The sequence below is a fragment of the Prosopis cineraria genome, unplaced genomic scaffold, assembly GCF_029017545.1.
Source record: "Prosopis cineraria cultivar Desert tree isolate PC_DT_omini unplaced genomic scaffold, ASM2901754v1 PC666, whole genome shotgun sequence".
NCBI lineage: Eukaryota > Viridiplantae > Streptophyta > Magnoliopsida > Fabales > Fabaceae > Prosopis > Prosopis cineraria.
In genome coordinates this window covers 9,480-35,157 of record NW_026555991.1, presented here as the reverse complement: position 1 = coordinate 35,157, position 25,678 = coordinate 9,480, and the positions used below count along the sequence as shown (strand labels likewise).

Genomic DNA, 25,678 nt, shown 5'->3' with positions numbered 1-25,678 from the left:
TATATACAATAACAATAATAATAATAACAATAATACTAACTACTAACACTAACAACCCCATTAAGCACTAAGCCGTACATAAGTTTTATGATAATGAAACGTAGTCGTCAAAGTTCGACCCATTCCGTTTGAAAATCCTTTTGTTTCTATCAGATTGTTTTAATTTGCCGGTTAAAATCCTCTACGTACCTTGGCCAGCACACAACCTCTCAAACCTTTCCTACGGAAGATTTCCACGACATTTCTGTTCTCGGTTCTAGAGACATGTCTATAAATGTGCTTTCATGATAAGCCATCCAATGCAATAATCCTTCACAGTGATACATTCTGAAACAAATTGACGTACAACATGCATAAGAGTTCTTCCGGTTCCTACCTGGGTCCAGGAGGCTTGGATCTGTCACAAGCCTTCTTCAAGTCCATTCTTCACACTGCTCCTCCCTCTCCCACCAAGAGACACACCAAGATCTCCGTTGTCGGAGCCGGCAACGTCGGCATGGCCATAGCCCAGACCATCCTCACTCAAGATATCACCGACGAGCTAGTCCTCGTTGACGCCGTGCCGGACAAGCTCCGCGGCGAGATGCTCGACTTGCAGCACGCCGCTGCCTTTCTGCCTCGAACCAAGATCCAGGCCTCCACTGATTACTCCGTCACCGTCGGATCTGACCTCTGTATTGTCACTGCCGGCGCCCGGCAGAGCGAGGGTGAGTCCAGGCTGAATCTTCTGCAGAGGAACCTGGCCATGTTTAGAAGTATCATTCCTCCGCTGGCTCGTTACTCCCCAAGCTCTGTCCTGCTCATCGTTTCGAACCCTGTCGACGTGTTAACTTACATTGCATGGAAGCTTTCCGGCTTCCCCTCAAACCGAGTCATCGGGTCTGGTACTAACCTGGACTCCTCCAGGTTCAGGTTCCTCATGGCCGACCATCTCGACGTCAATACTCAGGACGTGCAGGTAAAGATAATAATCTTTACATCACACACATATTTTTGTTCATTGTAGTTCTTTAATTAACGCTCAAAGTTGGTGATACATACATAATCTTTTGTAGGCTTATATAGTTGGGGAACACGGAGACAGTTCGGTGGCTCTGTGGTCAAGTATTAGCATTGGGGGAGTGCCGGTGCTGAGCTTTCTGGAGAAGCAACAGATAGAGTACGAGAAAGAGATGTTAGAGAACATTCACAAGCAAGTGGTGGAGAGTGCTTATGAAGTTATTCGTCTGAAAGGCTATACTTGCTGGGCCATAGGTTATTCCGTGGCTAGCTTGGCTCGAACCATCCTGAGAGACCAGAGGAAGATCCACCCAGTCTCGGTGCTCGCAAATGGTTTTCATGGCATCGACGACGAAGGACAAGTGTTCTTGAGCTTGCCTGCTCAGCTCGGAAGAGGAGGGATCATGGGTGTCGCCGACGTGCACCTCACGGAAGAGGAGGCTAAGAGGCTGAGGGACTCCGCTAGAACCATCCTGGATGTGCAGACTCAGTTGGGCATTTGAATTAATGAAACCTTATTTAATTTGGTTGTTGTTTAGTTTTATCATTACCGTCATATTAGCTGTGATTTTTCGTTGTTAAGTTATCAATAAATATTTTGTGGGTACCTAAAAGTAATTATTTCTAAAAGTTACGGTCATTCTTGCCTTTTGAGCTTTTCTCATAGCCTGCGGTGTTTTGAACTCAATTTTAGTAATTTTTATCTCAAAACATTTGAAATTACCTGCCTCATTATCCCTAAGTTAATTTTATTAGAGTTAAAGGTCTTTTTGATCCCTCAACTTTACTTAAAAGGTCACTGAACACTATAAATTTAATTATGAGTCAATTCTATCCTCAATGTTAATTTTTTTAAATTATATATAGATCTCTTGGAGCAAACTCATTTACCAATAAGCCCATGAAAATTGAAAATCACAATTAGATTTTTTAAGACCTGAGTGTAAATTGAAATTAGGCTGCAAAGATAATAATAACCCTATTAGATATATATTTTATCAATTAAATAATTAATTTACAACTATTTCATCAGCAATTTACAACTATAATTTTAACTTTTTGTAATTGTAACTTCACATATTCAATAGATAAACAATTATGTATGATTAGTAAATTTTAATATTAATTATTTATAATTACTTTATCAGTAATTTACAACCATAACTTCAACTTTTTACCACTGTAATTATACATATTTAATAATTAAATTGATCAATTTAATTATTGAATTATGAAGTTACAGTTGTAAAAAGTTACACTTAAGTTCTAAGGGACCTAGTTATAGTTTCTAAATTTCATGAGACTTAGTTGTGAATAAGTTGTAACATCCTCAATTTTAAATCAAGATTAATTAAGTTCAAATAGATTAATTAAGTGTATTAGTGAGGTGTGCGGCTAGAGAAACCTAACGGGCGTATTTGGTCTCAATTTCAGTTCTAAATGCGGGTCCGAAGGAGAATCTAATCACCTAGGAATGGATGAGAAAGAAATTTTGAAGAAAGTGATTTTGTGCCATGTGCCACGGCTTGTGGATGGGCCGCTGCGATGCATGCGTGACAACACGCTTGGAAGAGGCTCTCAGTGCCATGCGTCGCGATGCATTGTGTGTTTGCCGTGGTGCATGGTTAGAATTTTACAGTATTAAGTTACGAATCTAAAGTAAAAGAGAAGAGAAAACAAAGGGGATCGAGAGAGTGACGAACGAGCTGAGCTAAGGCTTAAAGAAACTGACTTATAGGAGTAATTTAGAGCTCATAAACACCAAAAGTAAGCTTCTCTACTTAGATTTTCCTCTCTTCTTCCATTTTCTTAATGGTAGAGGTTAGGTTTTGATTGAAGATGGTGATTTTTGATCCATAAAAGATATGTATCCAAACCCATTGACTTAAATAGAGTTAATGGGAGAAGATTGAGCTAATTAAACTTGGTATTAATGGTTTTATGATGATTGGTGGTTATAGGACATTAAATGTCTGAAATTCTCATAAATTTGGTGGTTGAAAATAATGTGATTTCATTAATGACCATTTAAGAGTTCAATGTTATCAATGAGAGTTAAAGGAAGCTAAGAAGCCTAATGGGTACTCTTGCATGAGTCAAGAACAAATCTTGAGTATTGAGAAATGATAAAGTGTTAGTGATTAATGGCTCAAAAATGAATATTGATATTTTGCATGGTAAATGCTTGTAGAGTAACTACCTTTGGCACCATTCAAGCTTCTTGGAAGCTTTAGGAATGAGTAATTGAGGGGTGAAACCTTTGACCTCTCAAAGGTTTGAGGTAACCGGGGGAATTCTATCTTATACTTTTATGTGTTTATTAGTTTTTGGATTTATGATTGATCATTAAAATGTGTAAATTAAAAAGGAATGCAAGTATGGCTTGATTTGTTAGAAAATCCACTAGATTCAATTTGTGAGTTTTATGCCTTATAATGTAACATTTCTTTGAGGTCATTATCAGTGGATTTTCGTATGTTTATTGGGAGTTCAATGACTTTGTGATTTGAGAAGTAACATGAATCTTTATTAATGAAAAGTTTAATGATATTTAAAATAATGGAGTTTAATGATTTTAAAAGTGTGAGGTACAAAGATTGTGAAGTTAGAGTTCAATGACTTATTTGATTTGAAGTTCCATGAAAACGTATTTAAGAAGTCCAATGATTGTATATTGATAAAGTTCAATGAAAATTGATAATGTGAGGTTTTATAAATTGTATATGCGTGAAGTATGGCATGAATGTGCATTGCATGATCTTGAGAGATGGGAGTTCACCTAGAAAGAAGAGTAGATGATAAAATCCACTTGATAAAGCCCCATCTATGGGATGGTTTACCGTATTGATTATATCTATATTGTCCCACTTGTTTAACGAGGGACTGTCCTACAAGTACAATGAGGGACTCGAATCTAGCTAGCTATCCACCAGTTCAATGAAGAGGCTAGTCTAGGGTGTATGACACCCCATTGTGTGAGAAATAGGGGAAACTGTGTTCTAAAAGTGAGTTGGGTGTGCCTTGGCTAGGTAATCCCCTTACAAGTATTTAGGCTAAGGAAATCATGGAATATAGACTATCCCATTGAGTTATAGCCCATAATTTCATGTTACAGGAATAAAGATGATATAAGAGAGGTGTGATCATGCATATAGTGAGTAAGGGCACCTGTTGCCTATATTGCGTTCCTAATGATGATATCATGAGTTGAGTCTTAATTTCTTCCCATATATTCATTAATGATTTGTGTGACTAACTCTATTTATATAAAAAGTACTAAAAAGCATTGTTTCTTAAGTAAATGCTATTATGTGATTGGAATTGAGAATATTTATTTTCAAATGTTTTATATGGGTTAAAGTATTGAAATTACCTGCCACTTGCATTTAAACTAATTGATATGCATTAGTATGAGTTAGTCGGACCTTAGTTACTGAGTAGTTATATTTACCATATTATCTTTAATATTATAGGGAATAGCTTAAGAAGTGAGGATAGAGGAAAACACCCAGAGGCTTAGGATCACGATCCTTTTGTAGTAGGCCTCCTTATTTTGAATAAACTTATGTGTATGACAATTTCAATTGTCAATTAGGAATTCTCATTTGTTCTTTACTTGCATTATGTGAATTGTAAATTGTAAGTGTGTTTTGGGCCCTAGGGAGTGAGTTGATGAGTATGTGATATTGTGATAGAGTTAAAATACTAATGCAAGTAAGAGTAGACCTAATTATGCAATGATTTGAGAGAAATAGATGAAAAATTGTGGTAGATTCCCCCTTTCTATATTTTTGAGTTAAGAGGTTGAATAGTAAAAATTTGAATTGAGAGTATTTCACGTTATATAGTGCATTGCACAAGTTAGTCTCAATAATTTGTATGTGGTCAAATTGGTGTCGGTGACTATTGGCCTTTAGTATTTGGTTTGGATACTTGAAATTGTGAAAATTATTGTAAAAGTGTATGTTTTGAAAAGGGCATCCACATTTTGTTTTAAAAAGAATTTAAGTCTGAGACCAATGCCACTAGTTAGGGCTCAAAAAGAGCTTTTCGTAGACACCTAGGTCACATCATTTAGATGCCGGACAGAGATTTGGGGTGTGTCGAAAGTTGGCCCTCATGCTGTCAAATTGACAGCAGAATTTACTATCAAAATTCATGCAATTGCTTTGTGGTGCATGGTACCACGAGCCACATCACGTGTCACAGAGGTGAACACACCACAGAACATGTTCAACGAGCTACAGTGCATGCCTCAAAATTTTTCAGAAATTTCCTTATTTCAAATTCTTAAGTAGATGTACTCACTTATGCAATGATCTCTTACTTCCGCATAATTGTGAACTTTGATTTATATAATTTCAAGATTCAAAAATGAATTTAGTTTTGTAAACTTGGGGTCCCCATTTTGTAAGTCAAGAAAAATTTGTATTTTGATAATTAATATAATCCCATTCCCTAATTACTTAGAACTTGATTTTAATTATAGAATTAAAAGGAGGAGGATATTACTTAAGTCTACTCAATAAGATATATATGTAATTTTCCCAAAAAATTTCCTCCCTTTAAAGGCTAAGCTTTTCTTAAATAGGGCTAAGCCTATAACAAAGACTTAAAGCCTGAGCCTAGGCCAAAGTTGTAAACAAGCATATGACAAGTTCAGGCTTGTCATGTGCTTCACTAAGTTTGAAGCCTTTTGAAAGGCCTACTTATTAGGGTAAATAGATAAATAGGCTTTGAAGAGCCTTCACTAAATTTTGAGCACACTTAAATTATCAACGAGACTCAATTATTCAATAAAAAAATATAAATTAAATATAATAATATAAATTTAATGTATTTAATATATAAATAAAATATAATATATATAAAATAGTAAATAAAAAAGCCTAAATAGGCCATGCTTGTAAGATTACAAGGCAGGCCACAAAAAAATAGGCTTGACCTATTTAGCCAATAAGGCCTTATTTAGCTAAATAGACTTAGCTAAATGTAGGCCATTTGATAGGGATCTGCCTATTTCTACCCCTAGCCTCCCTTATCACTCTGACATTAAAAATACCTAATGTTTATTTGATGTCATTGGTTCCCACAATTTTTTTAATATTTTTAAATTTTTCATTGTGTTAAAAGTTATTTTTGCCCTTCAACTTTTATTTAAAAGGCTTGTAAGCACCCTCAACTCAAATATTTTACAATAATTTTTTTTAAAAAAATAATGTAGGGGCCTACTAACATTGAAGAGATGGCGAGAAAATGGCATGGTGATTAGAGAGAGAATCTTTAATATTGAGAAACACAATTGACCCATAGTTAAGTATAAGGTGCTTGATGACCTTTTGGGTAAAGTTGCAAGGTAAAAATGATCCTAGCCTTTTTTATTCAAGCGCATTAACATTGAGATAAAGAGAGGTAGGTGATTTCAAATATTCTAGAAGAAAAATTATCCAATATCAAGTTTAAGACACTCGTAGATTCAATGAGAAAATTTCGAGGGCAAAAAGACCCTTAACCCAATATTTTTAATTATAAGAAATATTTAAAAAGCCAACTTTGTAAAAAAAGTGGGACTTGCTAATGGGAATAGTTAAGCGCATGGATGGTGAGATAACAAAGTTGATGATTTCAAACATTCAGGGACAATGATGACCTAAAATTGAGTTCTGAACACTCATAGGTTTTACTAGAATAGTTTGAGGCAAAACTAACTCTTAACCCTTATTCCTAGGGTCAAGGGACATTTTTGTTCCTAAGATATATGTTCAACAACATCTCATATTTTAAACTTATATGTAATACAATTTCTCTCTTCAACTTTTAAAAATGGTATGCAGAATATCATGGTATTAAAAAAGTTAATTTTAATAATTAATTGACTTAAAAATTATAGAAAAATTTCAAAAGTTACATAAAAAGACATTAAAAAATACACATAAGCACCCTGTAAAAAATTAATATCATTTAGGTCCCTAAAATAGTGTGATAATGTATAAGACTTCCTCCAAAATTTATAAGTCCTCCTTAAAAAATTAGAGCTACTGCAAAAAAATGCATTCATTTAGAAATAACACTATTTGTAGGAAGACTTATAAATTATCATACTATTTTAGAAATTTAATTGATATTAATTTTTATGGGGAATTTATTTGTAATTTTATGTTTCCTTTTTTGTAAATTTAGGGGTCCTTTTTCTACAATTTTTTAGGTCAACTAATGGTTAAAGTTAATTTTGTTAATTACAGGGTACCTAGCAAACAATTTTTAGATGTTAAAAGGAAAAATTGTATTACATATAAATTTAGGATACCAATTATTAATAGTTTTGGAATAAACATGCATTTTAGTCCTTATTCCTAATAACTCAGCTTTAACTTGTCGTTGAGCAACAAGAGCAATTTTATTTCTTTTAAACGGTTGGAAGAATGCTTAATTTTTTCTTTTTTAAACTACTTTTCAGGATTTTGTATTTTGTTTAAGAAGACAATCTCAATTTCGATGAAAAGTAAAAAATAGTGACAAATAGAGGTGTTCACAAGATGAGATATGATTAGGATACTCTTATCCCATGTTTGGCTCTAAAAAAGGATTGGAATTAAATTTTTGTCTTGAGTTCCATTTCGTCTCGAACGTCATCTCATCAAGGTAAAGCAAACAACAAAGGAAAAGGACCTAAATAACAATATTAATTAAAATATTAAATAATATAACTTGTTAGATTTAAAATTAAAACAATACGAGTGCATAAAGGATAACAATTTAAAATCAATTACTGAGTTATATCAATAATAACTAGAAGTGTACAACTTAAAATTAAGTATGCATAAGACATAATACATCATGATAGTAATTACAAATGACTTTCAGGCTATAAGAGCAACACCAACAGACAAGCCAAACATAATATCAAGTTATTGTTGTTCTTGTTTAGCTAGGATATTTAAAGTTATTGATTCTTTCAAAAAATAAAGTAAGAAATGCATTATAAATAATAAGAAATGCATTATAAATAAAAAGTATTAAATAGATAGATATAAGAATAAATTATGTTAATATAATTAATATCTTGTAACAAAAGAGATTACCTTGTACTGGTTGCTTTGTGTCATTAAAATTATTAGTATCAAGAACTTTTAGTTTTGAATAGGGATTGCAAATATTGAAATTATAATCAATATAAAAAAAATTACATTAATATAATTAATATATTTAATGCATATTTTTTAAAATAATAATATATATAATATTTAAGATGGGATGGAATGTCCTGAGGGTAATATCATGTCCCTTCCTGTCTTGAACCCTTTTCGTAAAGTCCTATCTTGCTTTTTTTCCTAGAGCCAAGAAAGACCTATCTTAGTATGACGGAAAAGGAATTGGGTTGATCAAGATGGGTATAAAGTTGAAAATTTCTATTGCCAAATTAGAAAGGTGCATGTAATGATCACTTAATTAAATACAGATGCTACTATTAAACTTAAAAGCTTAAGTTATTGAAAGCATCATATATATATATATATGTGTGTGTGTGTGTGCGCGCGTGCACGATATTGAAAAGCTAGCACATGATCAATGTGATGATAATGCAGTTCAAAGATCCTAAATAAATTAAAAAAAACATATATTAGTCACCAATAAATCTTGATTGCACAACTCTAAAAATATATTTCACTATTATTTAGGAGGAAAATGCTATAAAAAATAATCAGGTAGTGTAACATTCTAAAATTTTAAGACTCAGATTTATAAAAATAAAATAAAATAAAATATCTATAATTAAATTAAAATTTAGAATAATTTGATAGAGGTTCAGAGTTTGAATTTTTCTAAGCAAAAGTTTAGTTTTATTTGATTTTTAACTATGGGAAAAATTACCAAAGTTGACCCGGGCTTTTGTGCAATAAAAAAAATGTTGGGCCCTTTCTTGTAATTTTCCCTAAAATTTTTGACCAGCATTTTAAAGAGCAAACAGATGCAGAAAACGCAGAAAATGAACAAGGGAAGGAAACGCACAAACGGGAGAGTGAGAGAGAGAGAGAGGAAGAAGAAAGGAGAAAGAGAGGGAGTTAGGCTCGGATCTAGGAGTCTTTGCGACCGTTGCGAGCTCGGCTACACGATAGGTAAACTCCCTACTTCAATCCTCTTCTCTTTCTCTTGATTTTCTTCAATTTTTGGAAGAGGAGATTTTTGGATTTTGATCCCAAAGGCTTTATTCTTGTAAGCTTTTGTTTCTTTGGATCCTAGGGAGCATGTTTTGAGTTTCTATATAGTGATCTAATATTTTGAGTGGATAATTGGATGAAAAGAGGTGTTTTGGACACAAAATAAATCCTGAGAAATTGGGTTTTTTCTCTTCAATGGTTTAAGCTTATTGATTTAGTTATAATTTTGCTATTTAAGCCCAATAAGATTTAAATTAAGGTTTGGTTTTCATTATAAGGGCTAATGGTGAAAGTTGGTGACACTAAGTGAAGGTTTTTTAATTGATAAAAAATTATATAAATTGAAAATTAGCCTAATGATGGCTAATAAATGGTTTTGGTGGTTAAGTGATACTATGTGAATGGTTGGTTAAATATATGGACCATTAGGGTGGATTATGACTCATTGACCCAAGTTGTGTGGTATGAGTTATAGTCTTCATTGATGCTATTTATCATGATAAGTGATGTGGATCACTTATATGTTGTAGAAAATTGTTAGTGGAACTTATTGAGAAGTAAGGAACAAGCCGAGCCCTATTTTGTACAAGGGGAACCCTTTTGGTACCAAAGGGTTGAGGTAACAGGGAAATTTATATTTTTTATTACTTTGTTTTAGCTATTTTTGAATAAATATTACTAGTTATCATGCATTACATGTTTTAAAAGATTAAATGTGCTTTATAAGGGGTTATGGGTTACTACTTTGATTATAGTGCAAATATATTTTTTAATTGTTTAATAACAATGTTTTTATGGAAATGAGATTTATAAATATTATACTACTTTAGAGTGTTGAATGGTCAATACTCAGGAAAGGTAGACAAGAGTAAAAGGCATGATCTCGGTGGGAGTTCACCAATGAGAAGGTGTGGATTTTTGATATTCTATGGCACACTGTCAGTACTCAGTGTTGTCTTACGTATTGTGGGCTCAGTGCACTAAAGTGGTTAGTGTATTGAGTGTTCGACACCTCTCAGTGGGGGAGGGAATCTGACATATGAAGTGTGAGGTTGAGTGCTTAGGCCAAGGTAGCCCTCACATGGAGAGTAAGTCGGGCTGGCTCTGGGAGGGAGTTAGCTTTGACTGCTCAGGATTCACGTCGAAGGGGCATAGGAGGTTTGGTGGATTAGATCATGCCTTAGATTATGTTTTGTGCCTGTGGAGGTACAAGTAGGTATAAGGTTTACCTGTGAGTTAAAGAGTGCCAGGGGGCATTCTGTTGGTCATAAAAGGCCATACCGGCCTAGGTCATGCATTCATGCATTTTAAATGGCTAAATTATATACTATGTTAAATTTATTATTCGTTTATTTGATTATGGCTTACTTTGTAATAATCAATATAGATTTCATTGTTACTGAGACTGTGGTTGTCTCACCCCTTTCTTTTCAATATTTTAGGTCCAGGCGAAGGATCCAGTGGTGAATGGGGAAAGGAGCAAAGCTAGGGGTTTGCTTGTGATTTGTAAAGAACTGCAACCCCTTTCTTTTGAGCAAATATATTGTAATGTATTTAAGATTAGGGTGCCAGTAGGATATGATTATGTGTGTGTGTGTGAATATGTGTGGATTGTGTGCTTGTGTATGAATTTTTGTCTGTTTACAGACTTGTGGCTAGGAAACTTGGTTATGGTGTGTGGTTTTTATGGATTTACTTAGTAGACCAAGTTTCTATTACAAGCAGATCTTTATTTTGATATATATGTGATTTTATAAGCAAATGCAAAGTGGTTGCATTGCAAATGGTGTGCTATGGGCGAATATACAGCTTGGATAGAGAGAGTGGGTGCGTAGGCCCCACAAGGAGCTCTGAGCCAAGTGAAAATGTTTAGCATATGTATTTATATAAATACATAGTATTTAGATTGATTTGTGACCACTCTTGTATGAATTGTGCATTTTGGGGGTTTAGGGTCCATTTTGGGAAATGGCACCCGGGTGGTCAAATTTTATTGTATGGGGGTTTTCCATCATTTGAATATTCTTTCAGGTGTTTTTAGTCTTATTTGTCGTGTCCAAAGTGTTCCCACAGGTTTGTGACCATTAGGATGAGATTTGGACAATTTTGAAAATGGTTTTTACCAAAAAGCTGCACTTTTGCATCCGGGTGTTCAAATTTTAATCCAACCGTTGGATTTCTCTAAAATTTAGGTCACAAGTAAAACCTTTTACAAGCTTCGTGTGGGCTTTAGAATCACATCGATCGGATATCAGACGGAGAAACAACGCACTCTGGAATTTGGTCTGGAGGTGCTGTCATGACAGCATTAAATTGCTGTCATGACAGCTACAGTAGTTATATTTTAACCTGCACAAAATTCAATCCGTCCGTTGGATCTTTTCAAAATTTGGTATGCTAATATTATTCTTAAAAAGTGACATGTGGGCTTTGAAATCACTCCGATCAGAGGTCGGATGATGAAATGGTGCACTCCGAAAGTTGGTCCGGAAGTACTATCATGACAGCTTTTCATGCTGTCATGACAGCAAAATTGACTAAATTTGTAACATGTCCAATTTTTAATCTGACCGTTGGATCTTTTTGAAATTTGGTATACTTATAGTACCCTTTGAATGTGACTTGTGAGCTTTAAAATTTCTTCGATCGGAGATCGGAAGGCGGAATAGTGCCTCCAAGAAGTTCAACCGGGAGGGCTGTCATGACAGTAATTTAATGCTGTCATGACAGCATATTTTTACCCTTCTTTTATCTAACTTGCTTCCATGCGCTATAGGTAGAACCTATAAAATTTTTTTTTAGTTTTAAATATTTACTTTGCAATCGTATATTTGCTTAGTGATTTAAATGGTTTGTTTCCTAAGTTGGTTTTAGGATTAACTCCTTAACCACACTTAGTTTGTTTGACTTGTGTGATTTTTGGATAACACTCGGGGCAAGTATTACAGGTAGACTCTTATAGTTCTATTTATAGGGCATAAAGAATATTTATTTTAATTCTATTTATAAGACACCTCGATAATTATTGTTTGCATTATCTTTATCCTTTTATCCTCAGTACTTATATTGATATATGCTTTAATACCCCAAGTAAGGGAACAATTAGTATGGGAAGTAGCACCATTCTTTTTCAAATTAAGCCGTTAGTTTTGGTATTGTACATTTAGCACCGGTGTTGACAAGTCAATACCCTAACTAAAGCCTTAATATCAGTATTAGCATTAGAAACCTACAAAAACTCTTAAACATATTTTGATTCCTAAATTAGTCACAAACTCAATAAGAAACTTAAAACTAAATTGAGTTAGTTGAAAATTCTCCCTGCATTAACAAACCCAATTCTCTTCTAATATACACAAATTTTTCAGCTCCTAAAGATTTTGTGAAGATGTTTGGTAGCTAAAAATTTGTGGAAATGAACTCCACCAACACATCTTTCTTTTCAATATGGTTTCTAATGAATTGATGTCTAATATCAACATGCTTCGTTCTTGAGTGTTGGACAAGATTCTTAGTCAAGCTTACTGTACTTATGTTGTCACACTTGAGTGAGACTTCTTTGAGCTTGATCATAAAGTCCTCTAATTGTTGTTTCTACTAAAGTATTTATGAGCAAAACAAGCTCACAGCAACGTATGTTGACTCAGTAGATGACAAAGAGACTATGTTTTGCTTCTTGCTAGCCCATGATATAAGTGAACCATCAAAGAAGTAGCAAGTCCCACTTGTACTCTTTCTTTCTATTTTGTGTCCTTCATAATCAACATCAAAGTAGCCAATTAAGTATTCACTACCTCATTTGGCATACCAAAGTCCTAATGTATCAATATTTTTAAGATATCTGAATATTCTCTTTACTGCTGTCATATGGGATTCCTTTAGAGCTAATTGAAATCTTGCACAAAGACCTATGCTGGAGAAGACATTTGGATGACTAGTTGTCAAGAACAAGAGAGATCCAATCATCCCCCTATAAGATTTGCAGTCATGCTCAACTCCTAAAGTATCTTCATCCATCTTGATAGTTAAGCTCATGGGAGTTTCAATTTCATTTGATTGATCCACTTTAAATTTCTTGAGCATCTTCCTTTGATGCTTAGAGTGACAAATAAATGTTCCATATTTCTTTTGCTTGATTAGTAAACCAAGGAAGAAGTTTTACTTTCCCATCATAGACATTTCAAATTCTCCCTACATTAACTTAGCAAATTCTTAGCAAAAAGATTTATCAGTAGCGCCAAATATAATATTATCAATATAAATTTGTACAATTATTAATAGATGATTTTATTTTTCCTAATGAAGAGAGTAGTATCAACTTTATCTCGATTAAAACCATTTACCAAAAGAAAAGAGCTCAATCTACCATACCATGCTCTAAGTGTAAGGTCGCCATTACTAATCTCACACTTAACTATAATCACTATAGTAATTATGAGACTAACCCATCTAAATACCCAACCATGGTTAACCATTTCCAAAATCATTTTCACAATCTAGATGTATTTATTTTCATAATTGGGTAAGCCTAATCAAGAGTTTAAACCTTCGTAGAAGCATGAGATAACATTTACAAGTCAAAAATATCAAAAATGATTGAAAATAGGTGGAACTAGAAAATTTGAGAGACACCTTGCTGCCTAATGCACATACATCGTAGCTTGTCTGCTCTATTAGATAGACTTTGACAACTCCTTACTATCATTTAACAGCACATAAGGGCAATTCCCAACGTGCCTTATTTCTCCATTCGATGTTTGATCAAGGTTGAGGTGTCTAAATCTCTTTTCATGTACTATCTAGTGGCATAGGTTTTACTCCTAAAAGATTTCACACAAAGAAGTTAGACACCTAAACATATTATCACAACTATTTCACACTTTTCCATAACAAGGGTATCCAAAATGTAGCACATATGCTAAAAGCTACAAACAACACCTAGACCATACTTAATGGATCTAGAATTAATTGTGCAACACACAATAGTCACAATATACTATACATATCTCATCTCCAACTCTCAACCCCTTAATATTAAAAATAGAAGGAGGAGATCAAACATTGCATATATCTCATAATGAATTCACTTTCATGCATTTCTATCCATATACATCTCTAATACTCTACTTGTACTAGTATTTTAGTGTTATCAATATTTTCCAATTCACAACACACATTACTTAGAGCCCAAAATACACATATCAATTTAACAAGAAAATGATGCAAGTAAATGCATGACTCAAAAATGTAATCCTAGTTGGCAATATTAATATTTAATTATAGATAATAAACTTAATCAAAAGAGAGGCCTACTATAAGATCACTTGTCCTATATCTCTAGTGGTTTTGCTTTTTCTTATGTCAAGTCAGAGCTTGTAAAATATTAAGAGAAAGAAAGGTAAGTACAACTATTCAATAACTAAAGCACACATATCCTATGTAATTGTGTATTAATTGATTAAAAACATTCATATATACATCAATAAGTCATTTCACAATTTATTCGAATTTAGCCCATATCACTATTGTAATGCCCTCATTGACATTACTATATGCTCTACTATAATTAATCCTAATCAATTTAAAATCATTTGCTTTGAAAACTTTAGGATCCTAAGAAAAGGTTTCCAAAATTATTTCACAAGTTATTCAAATTATAAAACATTACGCACAGTGGAAGCAATATGTATATGTGTATCAAATACTAAGAAACCATGTGCATTTCAATAAAATAAAGTCAAATTTTAGACCGTGCGTCGACGCTCGTGCCACATACATTGTGGCATGTGGCACAGAGACCATAGCGTGACTCTGTGCCGTCCACCACGGCATGCGGATATGTGCCTGGCGCACACACCTATTTTGCTATCATTTTGTAGACTTCTGATGTGAATTTTAAATGTATGCCATTTCCACATCTAATGTCTAATTGGGGTGGTTTAAATGCCCACACAAATCTTGTTTCAAAATTTAACTAATGACACTAGTTTCATTTCAATCCAATATTTTTTTCAAAAATTAGACACCTAAGTGCATTTTGACTATTTTATGCCAAAATGTACTACTCGAGCATCTCAATTTGAAACCAAACGTCATTAGCTACTTTTTAGGCCTTGACCTTGTTTAAATGGGCAATACACACCTGATTGACCAATTATATATATAATATAACACACATATGCACATCTGGCTCGTAAACTGCTCATATCACACTTTTAGGCAAAATCACATTTTTCATTCTTAATCTCATACAGGGCCAAATTTTCACACACACTTAAAGTACATCTCACATTCATGCATATACACATTCATCCACTAGCCCATTCAATCATTTCACCATTCACACATGTACAAAGGGCTAGGGAGCTCAAAACCAACAAAACACCATATTCAATACATTATGCACATATTTAAGTCCTAAGGCAACTTATACACATTTATAACTAATAACACACAAGTTCATTACACCAAATCCTTATAAAGGCTTAAAGAGACCTCAATCAACCGATGCCTTTGCCTTTAAACCACTAATGTCAGAACCTGAAAAATATGAATAACTAGGGGTGAGATAAAAATCTCAATAACCAATATTGTTCATCAAATGTCTATTATCACAAATAACTATACCAAAGTTACAAAACTAAAGTAATATTAAATATATGCCAAAGTATGAAGAAATTTCATCCTTTTAAAGTATTTCCACATAAATACACATTAGCATGATTATTTAACCACCAAACCTCCAATGCTCGCCGACACGAAGCTATAAACTCTATTGGATCAACCACTTGTTGACTTGAACACACTTTCAGTGATAGAAATACTTGACTAAAGGTAATTTAACCCACCTATGAACTATGATCTCCTTCTTCACATACTTATAATATAGGCATCGTTAACTCCTAACCGCACCCTAATGGGCATTAAGGAGTTGCCAGATTACCCGGATGTCCTATGATAATAGTTTTGTAATATGCTTTATCGGATTACCTATGTATAACAGCCCATAATATGCTACATTGAATGTCCCATGGTGCTAGCCCGACCATATGAATTTCTTACTCACTTCTCCACACACACACACATCCTTACATATCTTGGGTGAACTCCCACCCCCTATGATTATGCTCTTTTTATAATTTTCACTGCTTTCTTCTCATTTTCATAACATTCACTTTTACACATGACATATATATATATATATATATATATATTAAAACCAATAACCTTTCAAATTTCATTTCACAAATCTATGTTCATGCTAAAACTCATAAAACAATAAATTCACTAATTCATATTTACTTCTACACAGTTATAATAGTTAATAAACATAATAAACTATATGATTATCTTAACCTTTTTGTCTGGTAGAAAAGGTTACCGTGTAATTTACTTACTCGAATCTATCTTCGCTTATTACATATTACACACTAGAATCTACACAAAATTGGTATCTAAAGTCAATTTCACTATTGACAAAAAGTGCCAATTATTGCAGTTAAGCACTTAATTGCTATCAATTTAACAATTCACACTTGGTTGTGTGTATCACAATTGATTACCCCTTATTATAAGCTTTAACCTTTACCTAGCCAAATTTCTCTCACTACTCTCTCTCTAGATTAGGGCAAATCATGCCTATACCTTTAAAGCTTTATCTTTCCAACTTAAACTAGTCATAAAGTACTAGTTTAGTTTTGGAGAACCTTTTTATTACTATAGAGTAAGAAATCAACTCCTTAAAACTTTCGAATTCAATTTCTCACTAGTTGAAACTAGGAGAAAACAGGGTAGAATTGGATGTTAAGGTAATATGAGACTTACCAGATAAGTAATAGATCAAAAATGTCACTCTTACCCTGAAAACAAAAGCCCTAGTAAAACCCTTTCTCTTCTCCACGCCAGAACCCTTCTCTCTTATTCTTTTCTTCTGTTTCACTAGCTAAACATGTCCCAATTAATTTGATTTCTGCATCATGTGACATAGTGCATCTATTGTCCACCGTGGTGTATGGCACAGCGAGGGAAATCCCTACTATGCTCACATGCTCTTCTTTGAGACTCTACTTTTCTACTTATATCTGTTTATATAACACCCCAATGAGTCAAAATAATATCTCACTATCCAAAACCCTTATCCCACATTAAATCACTAACTCGTTCCCTAATTAGGCATTAACGTAGGATTAGAAATTCAGGATGTTACAACTATCATAATCATCATTTCTCTTAAATTATCACAAACACATAATGCCACAATAATAACAATTGCACATCGTCATAATAATAACAACCATAAGACAATAGCACAATCAAATATAATGATTTGCCACAAACTTAGCAAGCATGTGACATATCAGATAATGTGCATGATCAAACCAACTTTGTATCCTTCTTATATCTTTTGACTGAAATCATGGGCCACAAATTAAATAAGACTCTATCTGTGTGAATGGACTACCTAAGCTCATCAATTGTGATAAACAACCTTGCTAAAGATTACTACACACTCTCGAACCATAACTTCCCTTATTATCGAATCCCTAAGGTGTTATAAACCCTATGCTAGTCTCCTCCAAAAATAGGTAGAGATAGTTCAAGTTTCTCGACAAACAATGGGATAGTCTCTTGATAAATATTAGGATAAGGCTAGCCTCTGAATACTAAAAGGTGGCCATATCACGTGGATTTATCCACTCCTCTTCCCATATAAACTCCTACTAATACAATCATGTAATGCATCATGCTCACATATCCTCATGTTTACAAATCACAATACCAAGCTCATTGATTTTGATCATACAATAAGCTAAATCATGTGAGCAACTCATACAATTCCACGTTATCTCATCCCACACATGCATACTTAACCCATCATACTCATTCACCAATATATATCACTCACACATCTCATACATGTTCACAATATGTCATCACTTTTCCATACATATGACTTTTCATTTCAAAGCATGATAATAATATTTAAGATTTTCCCTACTTTCAATTATCACATTCATATTTTAGTTAGTTAACAAAATCTCATGTAATTCTTAATTCAATTATTTATATCATTCATCACAAAATTCAACCATTCACATCTCAAATATTTCATTTTCAAAAACTTAAGTCAATTAACAAACTACATAAAAAAGATTCTCTCCTAGTTACCTCAAACCTTTGGGTGGTTAAAGGTTTACCCCTTAAATAATGCTTTTAAAGTTTGGTCTCAAGCCTTAATCGATGTATAGACGATTAATCTATAATTAATCATGTCCACAACTATCAATGTTACTATTTACACAAATTTTACTCTTCCATTTTTCAACACTTAAATATTCTAAAACCTCTATCTCTAGTATTTAGGCCTACCTATTAGGTTCATTAGCTCACTTTTGTTCTTATGAGCTCCATTAAACTCTCAAAACATAATTAGTGACTTCTTAACCAATTCTAGCAACCTTATTAATGTTTGATTTTCAAGCATTAATACCCTCCCAACTGCCAAAATGTGTAAACCCATATGTCTTAGGTTTAAATATTTCAAACAATTCCTATTAACTCTATTTAAGTCAAAGAGTTTGGACCCATAACCTTTGTAGTCTAAAAATCAACTCTTCACTATAAATCCTAACTCAAAATCACTTGAGGGATAAAGAAGAAGGAATATTAGAGCTAAGAACACTTACCTTTGGTGTTCTTTAGTTCCAAATCAATCTCAAACCTTTAAATTTTTAAGCCTTAGCAGAGAAAATATCAAGCTTCTTTATTCCTCTCTTTTTTCCTTTCCTTTTTTTTAAAACTAAAACAACATTATTTTTGCAGAATTTCACCCATGTGTCTTAGCGCATGCTATATGTGCCGTTAACTATAGTACAAAAAGGTTTCTTCATGTTTTCTGATCACACACCACATTTATTAGTTCTCTCTAACCACATACCACATTAATTTACTAGATTATCCTCATTTATCTTAATCAATAAGGTTAAATTTCTTAGATGTTACATTAGGTTGTTGTTTGAATCCATAGAGTGTTCTTGAGCTTGAATACTAAATCAAGCTTATGTCGATCTTTAAAACTAGGTGGTGTTTAACATGTACTTCTTCAAGGATGTACATATTGAGAAATGCATCCTTCACATCTATTTGGTAGAGCTTGATGTCCTTGACAGTAGTATAGGCTAAAAGTAGACAAATTGCTTCCAATCTTACAATTAGCGCAAAAATATCCTTATAGTTAATTCCTTCTTCTTGATTGTATCCTTTACCTACCAAGCATTCTTTATTCCTTATGACAACTCTAGCTTTGTCAAGTGTATTTTTGAAGACCCATTTGATTCCAATGACTAGATGATTTTTGGGTCTTAGCACTAAATCTCAAACTTGACTCCTTTCAAGTTAGTTGAGCCCTTCTTGCATAGCATCTATCTAATAAGAATTAAATAGTACTTCTTTGGCTCCACTTTTTATATTAATGTTGAATGGCTAGCTTTGTTTTGCAACTTGTTCCTTGTGTGAACTAGATCTCCAACTTTACTAATGACTTATTCTAAGGGATGATTTTTGTTGTTTTTCCAAGCCTTTGGTTGAGAAGGTTCTCCTTTAATAATTAGAATGCTTTCTTCCTTATCTATTAGTTCTTCTTAAGGCTGTTGAGATTTTTAGATTTGAAGATTATTCATTATCTCAATTACTTTGTCCAAGTCAGAAGATTCTTTCTATATGAGATTCTCATAAAACACTACATAGATTGATTCTTCCATAGTTTTGGTTTTGAGATAAAATATTCAGTAGGCCTTGCTTCTATTGGAGTATCCTAAGAAAATTCCTACATCTGAGTTTGCATCAAACTTTCCTAGATTTTCCTTATTGTTGTGGACGTATACTTTGCTACCAAACAGAGGTATATAGGTAAGGTTTGGTTTTCTTCCCTTATAGAGCTCATAGGGTGTCTTGTTCAACTTAGGTTTGACATATGCTTTGTTGATGATATAGCATGCAGTTCTCATTATTATCTTAGAGGACTTGAGATACTCTATTATCATTAAGCATTGCTTGTGCCATTTCAGTGAGCACTCTGTTCTTCCTCTAATTACACCATTTTGATATGGTGTTCTAGGAGTAGAGAAATTATGGTTGATCCCATTTTATTTACAAAATTCTACAAATGCTCCATGTTGATAGACACAATAGAAATACCTTTATCATTTTGGACCTTTTTGGTAAAGGTGCTAAAGACATAAAAAGTTTCATCCTTAAAACTAAGGAAGAAAGTCAAAATAAATATAGAGAAATCATCAACAATAACAAGGGTATAAATATTTTCACACAAATTTTTACTCTTAAACATATGCAAAAGCTGAAGGGTTTTTCAAAAGAAATAAAATGTTTTAATTTAAAAGATTTAGTTTGTTTTTCCTATTGACGTGTTTGGTAGAACTTTTCTTGATCAAAACTTAAGGGTGGAAAACTAATGACTAAGTCAGTTTTCAAAATTTTTTCTTTTTGTCTTTTACTAATATGTGTTAAGCATCTGTGTCACAAAAAGCTTTCTTCAAATTTACAAAAAAGAAAAAATAATTTTGATGAAAAAGTTTTGAATCTAAATCAATGGTATCATAATTATCATCCCTGTCTACATGAAGAATGACATTCTCATCTGACTTCCTTTTAAACCAAACAAATTTTTGAGTTAAAGATGTTCATGTTTCCTTTGTCACAGCTCTAGCTCACATTAATGAGGTTGGGAACCAATCCTTTGACATAGAGGACATCTTCAATTCTAACATCTTTTCCTATTTTAACTTTGCCAATGCCAGCAATGTGTCCTTCTTAATTACCTTCAAAGGTAACATGACCTCCTTCTTCATCTAATAATTTAATAAAGTGAGTTATATCGCCAGTCATGTGTCTTAAGCACCCATTGTCTATGTATCATTTCTTTTTCTTAAAGATAGCAAGGCGTACTTGCAAGATAGTATCATTTGATTTTAAGTAGCCATTTCTTCATGGGTTTTTTTTTCTTTTTAGTTGGTTTTCTTGGTATGTTGGTACCTGTAGGAACCCATTTCATGAAATCACTTGTGCCACATTCTTCTTATAAAGGAAAGACTTGATATGATGTGTAACCTCCTTTCATATATCCACTTAATATAGGAGAAGACTATGGTATTACCATTAACTCACATCATCCATAATAATCAAGTTCATGTCAAAAGTTTTGGCCGAAGAATTACTTTATAAAATCAATTAAATCACAATTCAATTAGAGAAAACACAGTAGAAATAAATCATACACTTTTCAAATACGTAGTGGACATAACCCACCAGCATTTCTAACTCTATTGTATGCATTTCAGCACACAAAATAAAATTGAATTTGGGATATGCATCACGGTAGATGATTAGTACACCATGGCATGTAGCACAGAGTGACACACTCATCCTGTCTGTGACATGCACTGTAGCTTACGTCTCCATGTGCTGCAGCACGCTGTTTGAATTTTTATTGTCATTTTGACAGCAAAAATGACGAACTTCTAGTATGCACCATTTTCTCATATGACACCCAATCGGAGTGATTCAAGTGCCCACATAAAGCTTAGCTTGTATATTAACTAATAAGATAGGTTTGGACATGATCTAATGGTCCGATCAAACTTTGGATACCTAGGTGCAAAAAGTCACTTTTTCTAAAATTTTTGTACACCCAAGCGCTCAAATCAATCCCTTTCTCTCATTAGACTATACTAGGTCTTGAACTAAGTCCAAAGGGATCTAATATACTTGATTGACCACAATTAATCACAGTCACACTCATATATCAAAATTTGACCCTTCTACAGCCAATTTTCATAATTTATTAATTTCGCAAACTATGCCATTTCTTGACATAACATAGCCCACTTCACTACTTTTCAACTCAATCATATAGAAACATATGCAATCATATTTATAATACAATCTTAGCCCCCAATTATTCATTTCATCATAATTTTAGCTTTTGGCTTAAGATATACCAACACATAATCACAATACAATCTTAGCCCTTAAATTACTCATTTCCTCATAATTTGTCCTTTGGCTTAAGATTTACTAACACACAACCATTGCCTCCAGATATACTTAAGTCAAAGCCCCTTTGTCTCAAAAAACACATACACATAATTTGGGATTGATTTCACAAAGACTCAATTTCATACATGCATGCAACCTATGGCAGCTCATATACACTTATATATACAATATTTCAATTCGGTTTATTACACAATCTCAGAGTACATAGCTTCTCAACTCAAGCCGATATAGACTCTCTTCCCAATCCTATAAATATATAACCACGGGGGTAAGATAAAAATTTGAGTAACAGAACAACTTACTTCTATTGACTATCATATGCAACAATATGAAAGTAAACATAATATACCAATAAAACCTCATAAAGTAGTATTTACTTCATATCACATTTCATATTTTACTTTTCATCAATCCTAAAGGATTCCATGCTATCTCAAGATATTTCATCATATCATAAAATACTAGCATGATCTCTGCCAACCAAACCTCCAACTCACCTTGACATGAAAACATAGGCTCATCTCAAACCATGTACACTCTCATTAGTTTTGAGCTCACTTGTAGTGGTAGAATCACCCAGCCAAAGATGTTCTAACACACGATACGGACTATGATTTTCCCCCATTACACACAATGGGGTGTCGTTGACTCCCACCCGTATCACAAGATACTAAGAAATCTCTCATCTCCAACACAGTACATTAATAGGCACTCAGGAGATCTTCTCTAACATAACACCTTTCAAGGCATTAACGAGAATTGTTTCCAACACCGCACCTTAACAGGATGCTGAGAAAATCTTTCCATATGGTCTTTATTATCCCTTATACTCGGGTAAACTCCTACCACTCAGATCATGCTTTCTCAAACCATTTAAGGTTCCCTTCTCACAATTTACTTTTTCTTATACAATATAGACACACACACACACACACACACACACACACACACATCACTTTATGTTACAAAACACAATTTCAATGCCACAAAACATGCTTAATTCAAAATTAATTCATGCATTACATAGCATACTAGCATACAGTTACAATAAACAGTCAAACAAAGGAAGTTATTCAGTTACCTCAACCCTTTTAGCACTAGAAAGGTTACCCGTAGATTTTACTATCGTACAAGTTTATCCTAAGCTTCCTTTCTCTACTCACTTTCCCAATATGCCAATCTGAATACATTTAGCACATTTTAGTCATTTGGCCGATTTTGATCAAAAACTCATTTTACTATTTAAGGCTATATTTATTCGTAAACTCTTTTCTATTTATCCATTCTAAGTTCACAACTACCCAATTACTACTTTACATCATCTTAACTGGTCTTATTTCGCTCAAGATAGATTTTGCCCTAACTTTCTCTCTTAAAGACCCAAAATTGAGCCTTCGGGTTCAAAGCTCTTCTGTTTAACTCTGAACCAATCACAAAGCTCTAATTTAACTTTCAAGAACCTTTTATTACTATTGAAAAAGAATCAAACCCCTTAAATTCCACCGATTCAATTTTCCTTATAACTCATTTTCAGAGAAATTTATGTAGAATGGAAGGTAAGAGTTATACGTAGCTTACCTGGCAAGTTACCGATCTGAATCACCTTTCATCGCTCCAAAATGATTTAAACCTATCTTCTCAACCCTTTTCCTCTCTATTTTGTGTGTTTCTCAAATACTCTCTTCTAAAATTTTCTAAAATTCACGACTTATGAAGGAAAATTCTAGTCCATGAGCCGCGATGTGTGGTACAGTGAGACTTTTTCTCACCATGCGTACTTACTTCGACCCAAAACATACTCCTACTACCTGTATCTGTTTATGCAACACACAAACCAGTTAAAATACTAATTAGTCCCGTGAATCCCTAATCCCACTTTAATTTCCACTTCCCTCTTGATTTACCTCTAAACTTAGGATTAAAAAATTCAGGATGTTACAGTTCTCCCCACCTTTAAGAATTTTGCCCCTTAAAATTCATAAAAGACATAAATATATACCTATGAAAACAAGTGAGGATATTGTTGCCTTATTCTATCCTCTGTTTCCCAAGTAGCATCACCATGAGCCATGCTTCCCCAGAAAACTTTGACTAATCATATGGTCTTATTTCTTAACTGCTTCTATTTCACATCTATGATTCGCTCTAGCTCAGCCTTATAGGTTAAGTTCTCCTGGAGTTTAATCTCCTCTGATTCTATCATGTGTGAAGGATCAGGTTGATATTTCTTGAGCTGTGACACGTGAAACACCTCATGCACACTTGATAACTGTGGTGGCAAAGAATCCTGTAGGCAAGTGGTCCAATTCTCTCTAGAATCTCGAAAGGATTAATGAATCTAGGAGTCAATTTCTTGGCTCTTATTGATCTCCCGATTCTCATCACTGACGTAACCCTCAGAAACACATGGTCTCCCACTAGGAACTCTAACAGCCTTTTACGCTTATCTACGTAACTCTTTTGCCTACTCTGTGCTGTCAACAGCTTTTGTCTGACTAATTCAATCTTTTAAGTTGTCTGATCCATAATATCTCGTCCTAACATACTCTTTTCACTCAACTCTGCCCAACAAAGAGGTGACTTGCATTTTCTCCCATACAATGCCTCATATGGTGCCATTTGTATATTGGAGTGGTAACTGTTATTGTAAGCAAATTCAGCTAAAGGGAGATGGCTATCCCAGCTACCTTTCAACTCCAATACACAAGCTCTCAGCATATCCTTTAAAGTTTGTATCGTTCGTTCTGTCTGCTCATCTGTTTGTGGATGATATATTGTACTGAATCTTAACTCTATACTTATGGCACACTGTAAAGCTCCTTAAACTTTAGAGGTAAATCTTGGATCTCTATCAGAAATTATACTCTTTGGTATACCATGCAGTCTTACCACTTCTTGAATATAGATCTCTGCTAACTTTTCCAAAGAATCACTAACCTGAATAGCTAATAAATGAGCTAATTTAGTAAGTTTATCGACTATAACCTAAATGGCATCATGTCCAGATTGAGTTCTTGGCAACCCAGTTGTAAAATCCATATAAATGCTCTCCCATTTTCATGTAGGAATATCCAATGGTTGTAACATTCCTGTTGGTCTTTGGTGCTCTATCTTAACCTTTTGACAGGTCAAACACCAAGTCATAAACTCTGTTACATCTTTCTTCATGCCAGGCCACCACCAATACCGCTTTACATCCTGGTACATCTTTGTAACTCCCAGATGGATCGTGAGCCTTATTCAAGATAACTTTCCTCAAATCTACATCGTCAGGCACACAAATTCTATCTCGATAAACCACAAAGCCATCATCATTGAATCTAAATTCAGTAGCTTGATCTGCTTCAATTTCTTCTCTAATCTTTAAAAGACTTTCATTTTCTAGTTGTGCCATTCTCAATTCCTTCCAAAAATCATTACTAATCTCAGTGGAATAGGCGCCAACT

At 33.7% G+C, this 25,678-nt stretch overlaps 1 protein-coding gene across 1 annotated transcript; it reads left to right on the top strand.

Annotated features, from left to right (window-relative positions):
* The first annotated feature begins 217 nt into the window (after nt 1–217).
* On the top strand, nt 218–1,623 carry LOC129297963 (L-lactate dehydrogenase B-like). The gene is made up of 2 exons (XM_054936325.1): nt 218–958; nt 1,056–1,623. Exons 1-2 carry the CDS (start codon nt 350–352, stop codon nt 1,500–1,502), a joined length of 1,056 nt encoding a protein of 351 aa, XP_054792300.1. The 5' UTR covers nt 218–349; the 3' UTR covers nt 1,503–1,623.
* Nucleotides 1,624–25,678: the final 24,055 nt, after the last annotated feature.

Excerpts from the sequence above, each read along its gene's own strand:
- LOC129297963 (XM_054936325.1), top strand. The coding sequence starts at position 350 with ATGCATAAGAGTTCTTCCGGTTCCTACCTGGGTCCAGGAGGCTTGGAT. Across the intron at positions 959-1,055 it reads TCAATACTCAGGACGTGCAG|GCTTATATAGTTGGGGAACA; the intron begins GTAAAGATAATA and ends AATCTTTTGTAG.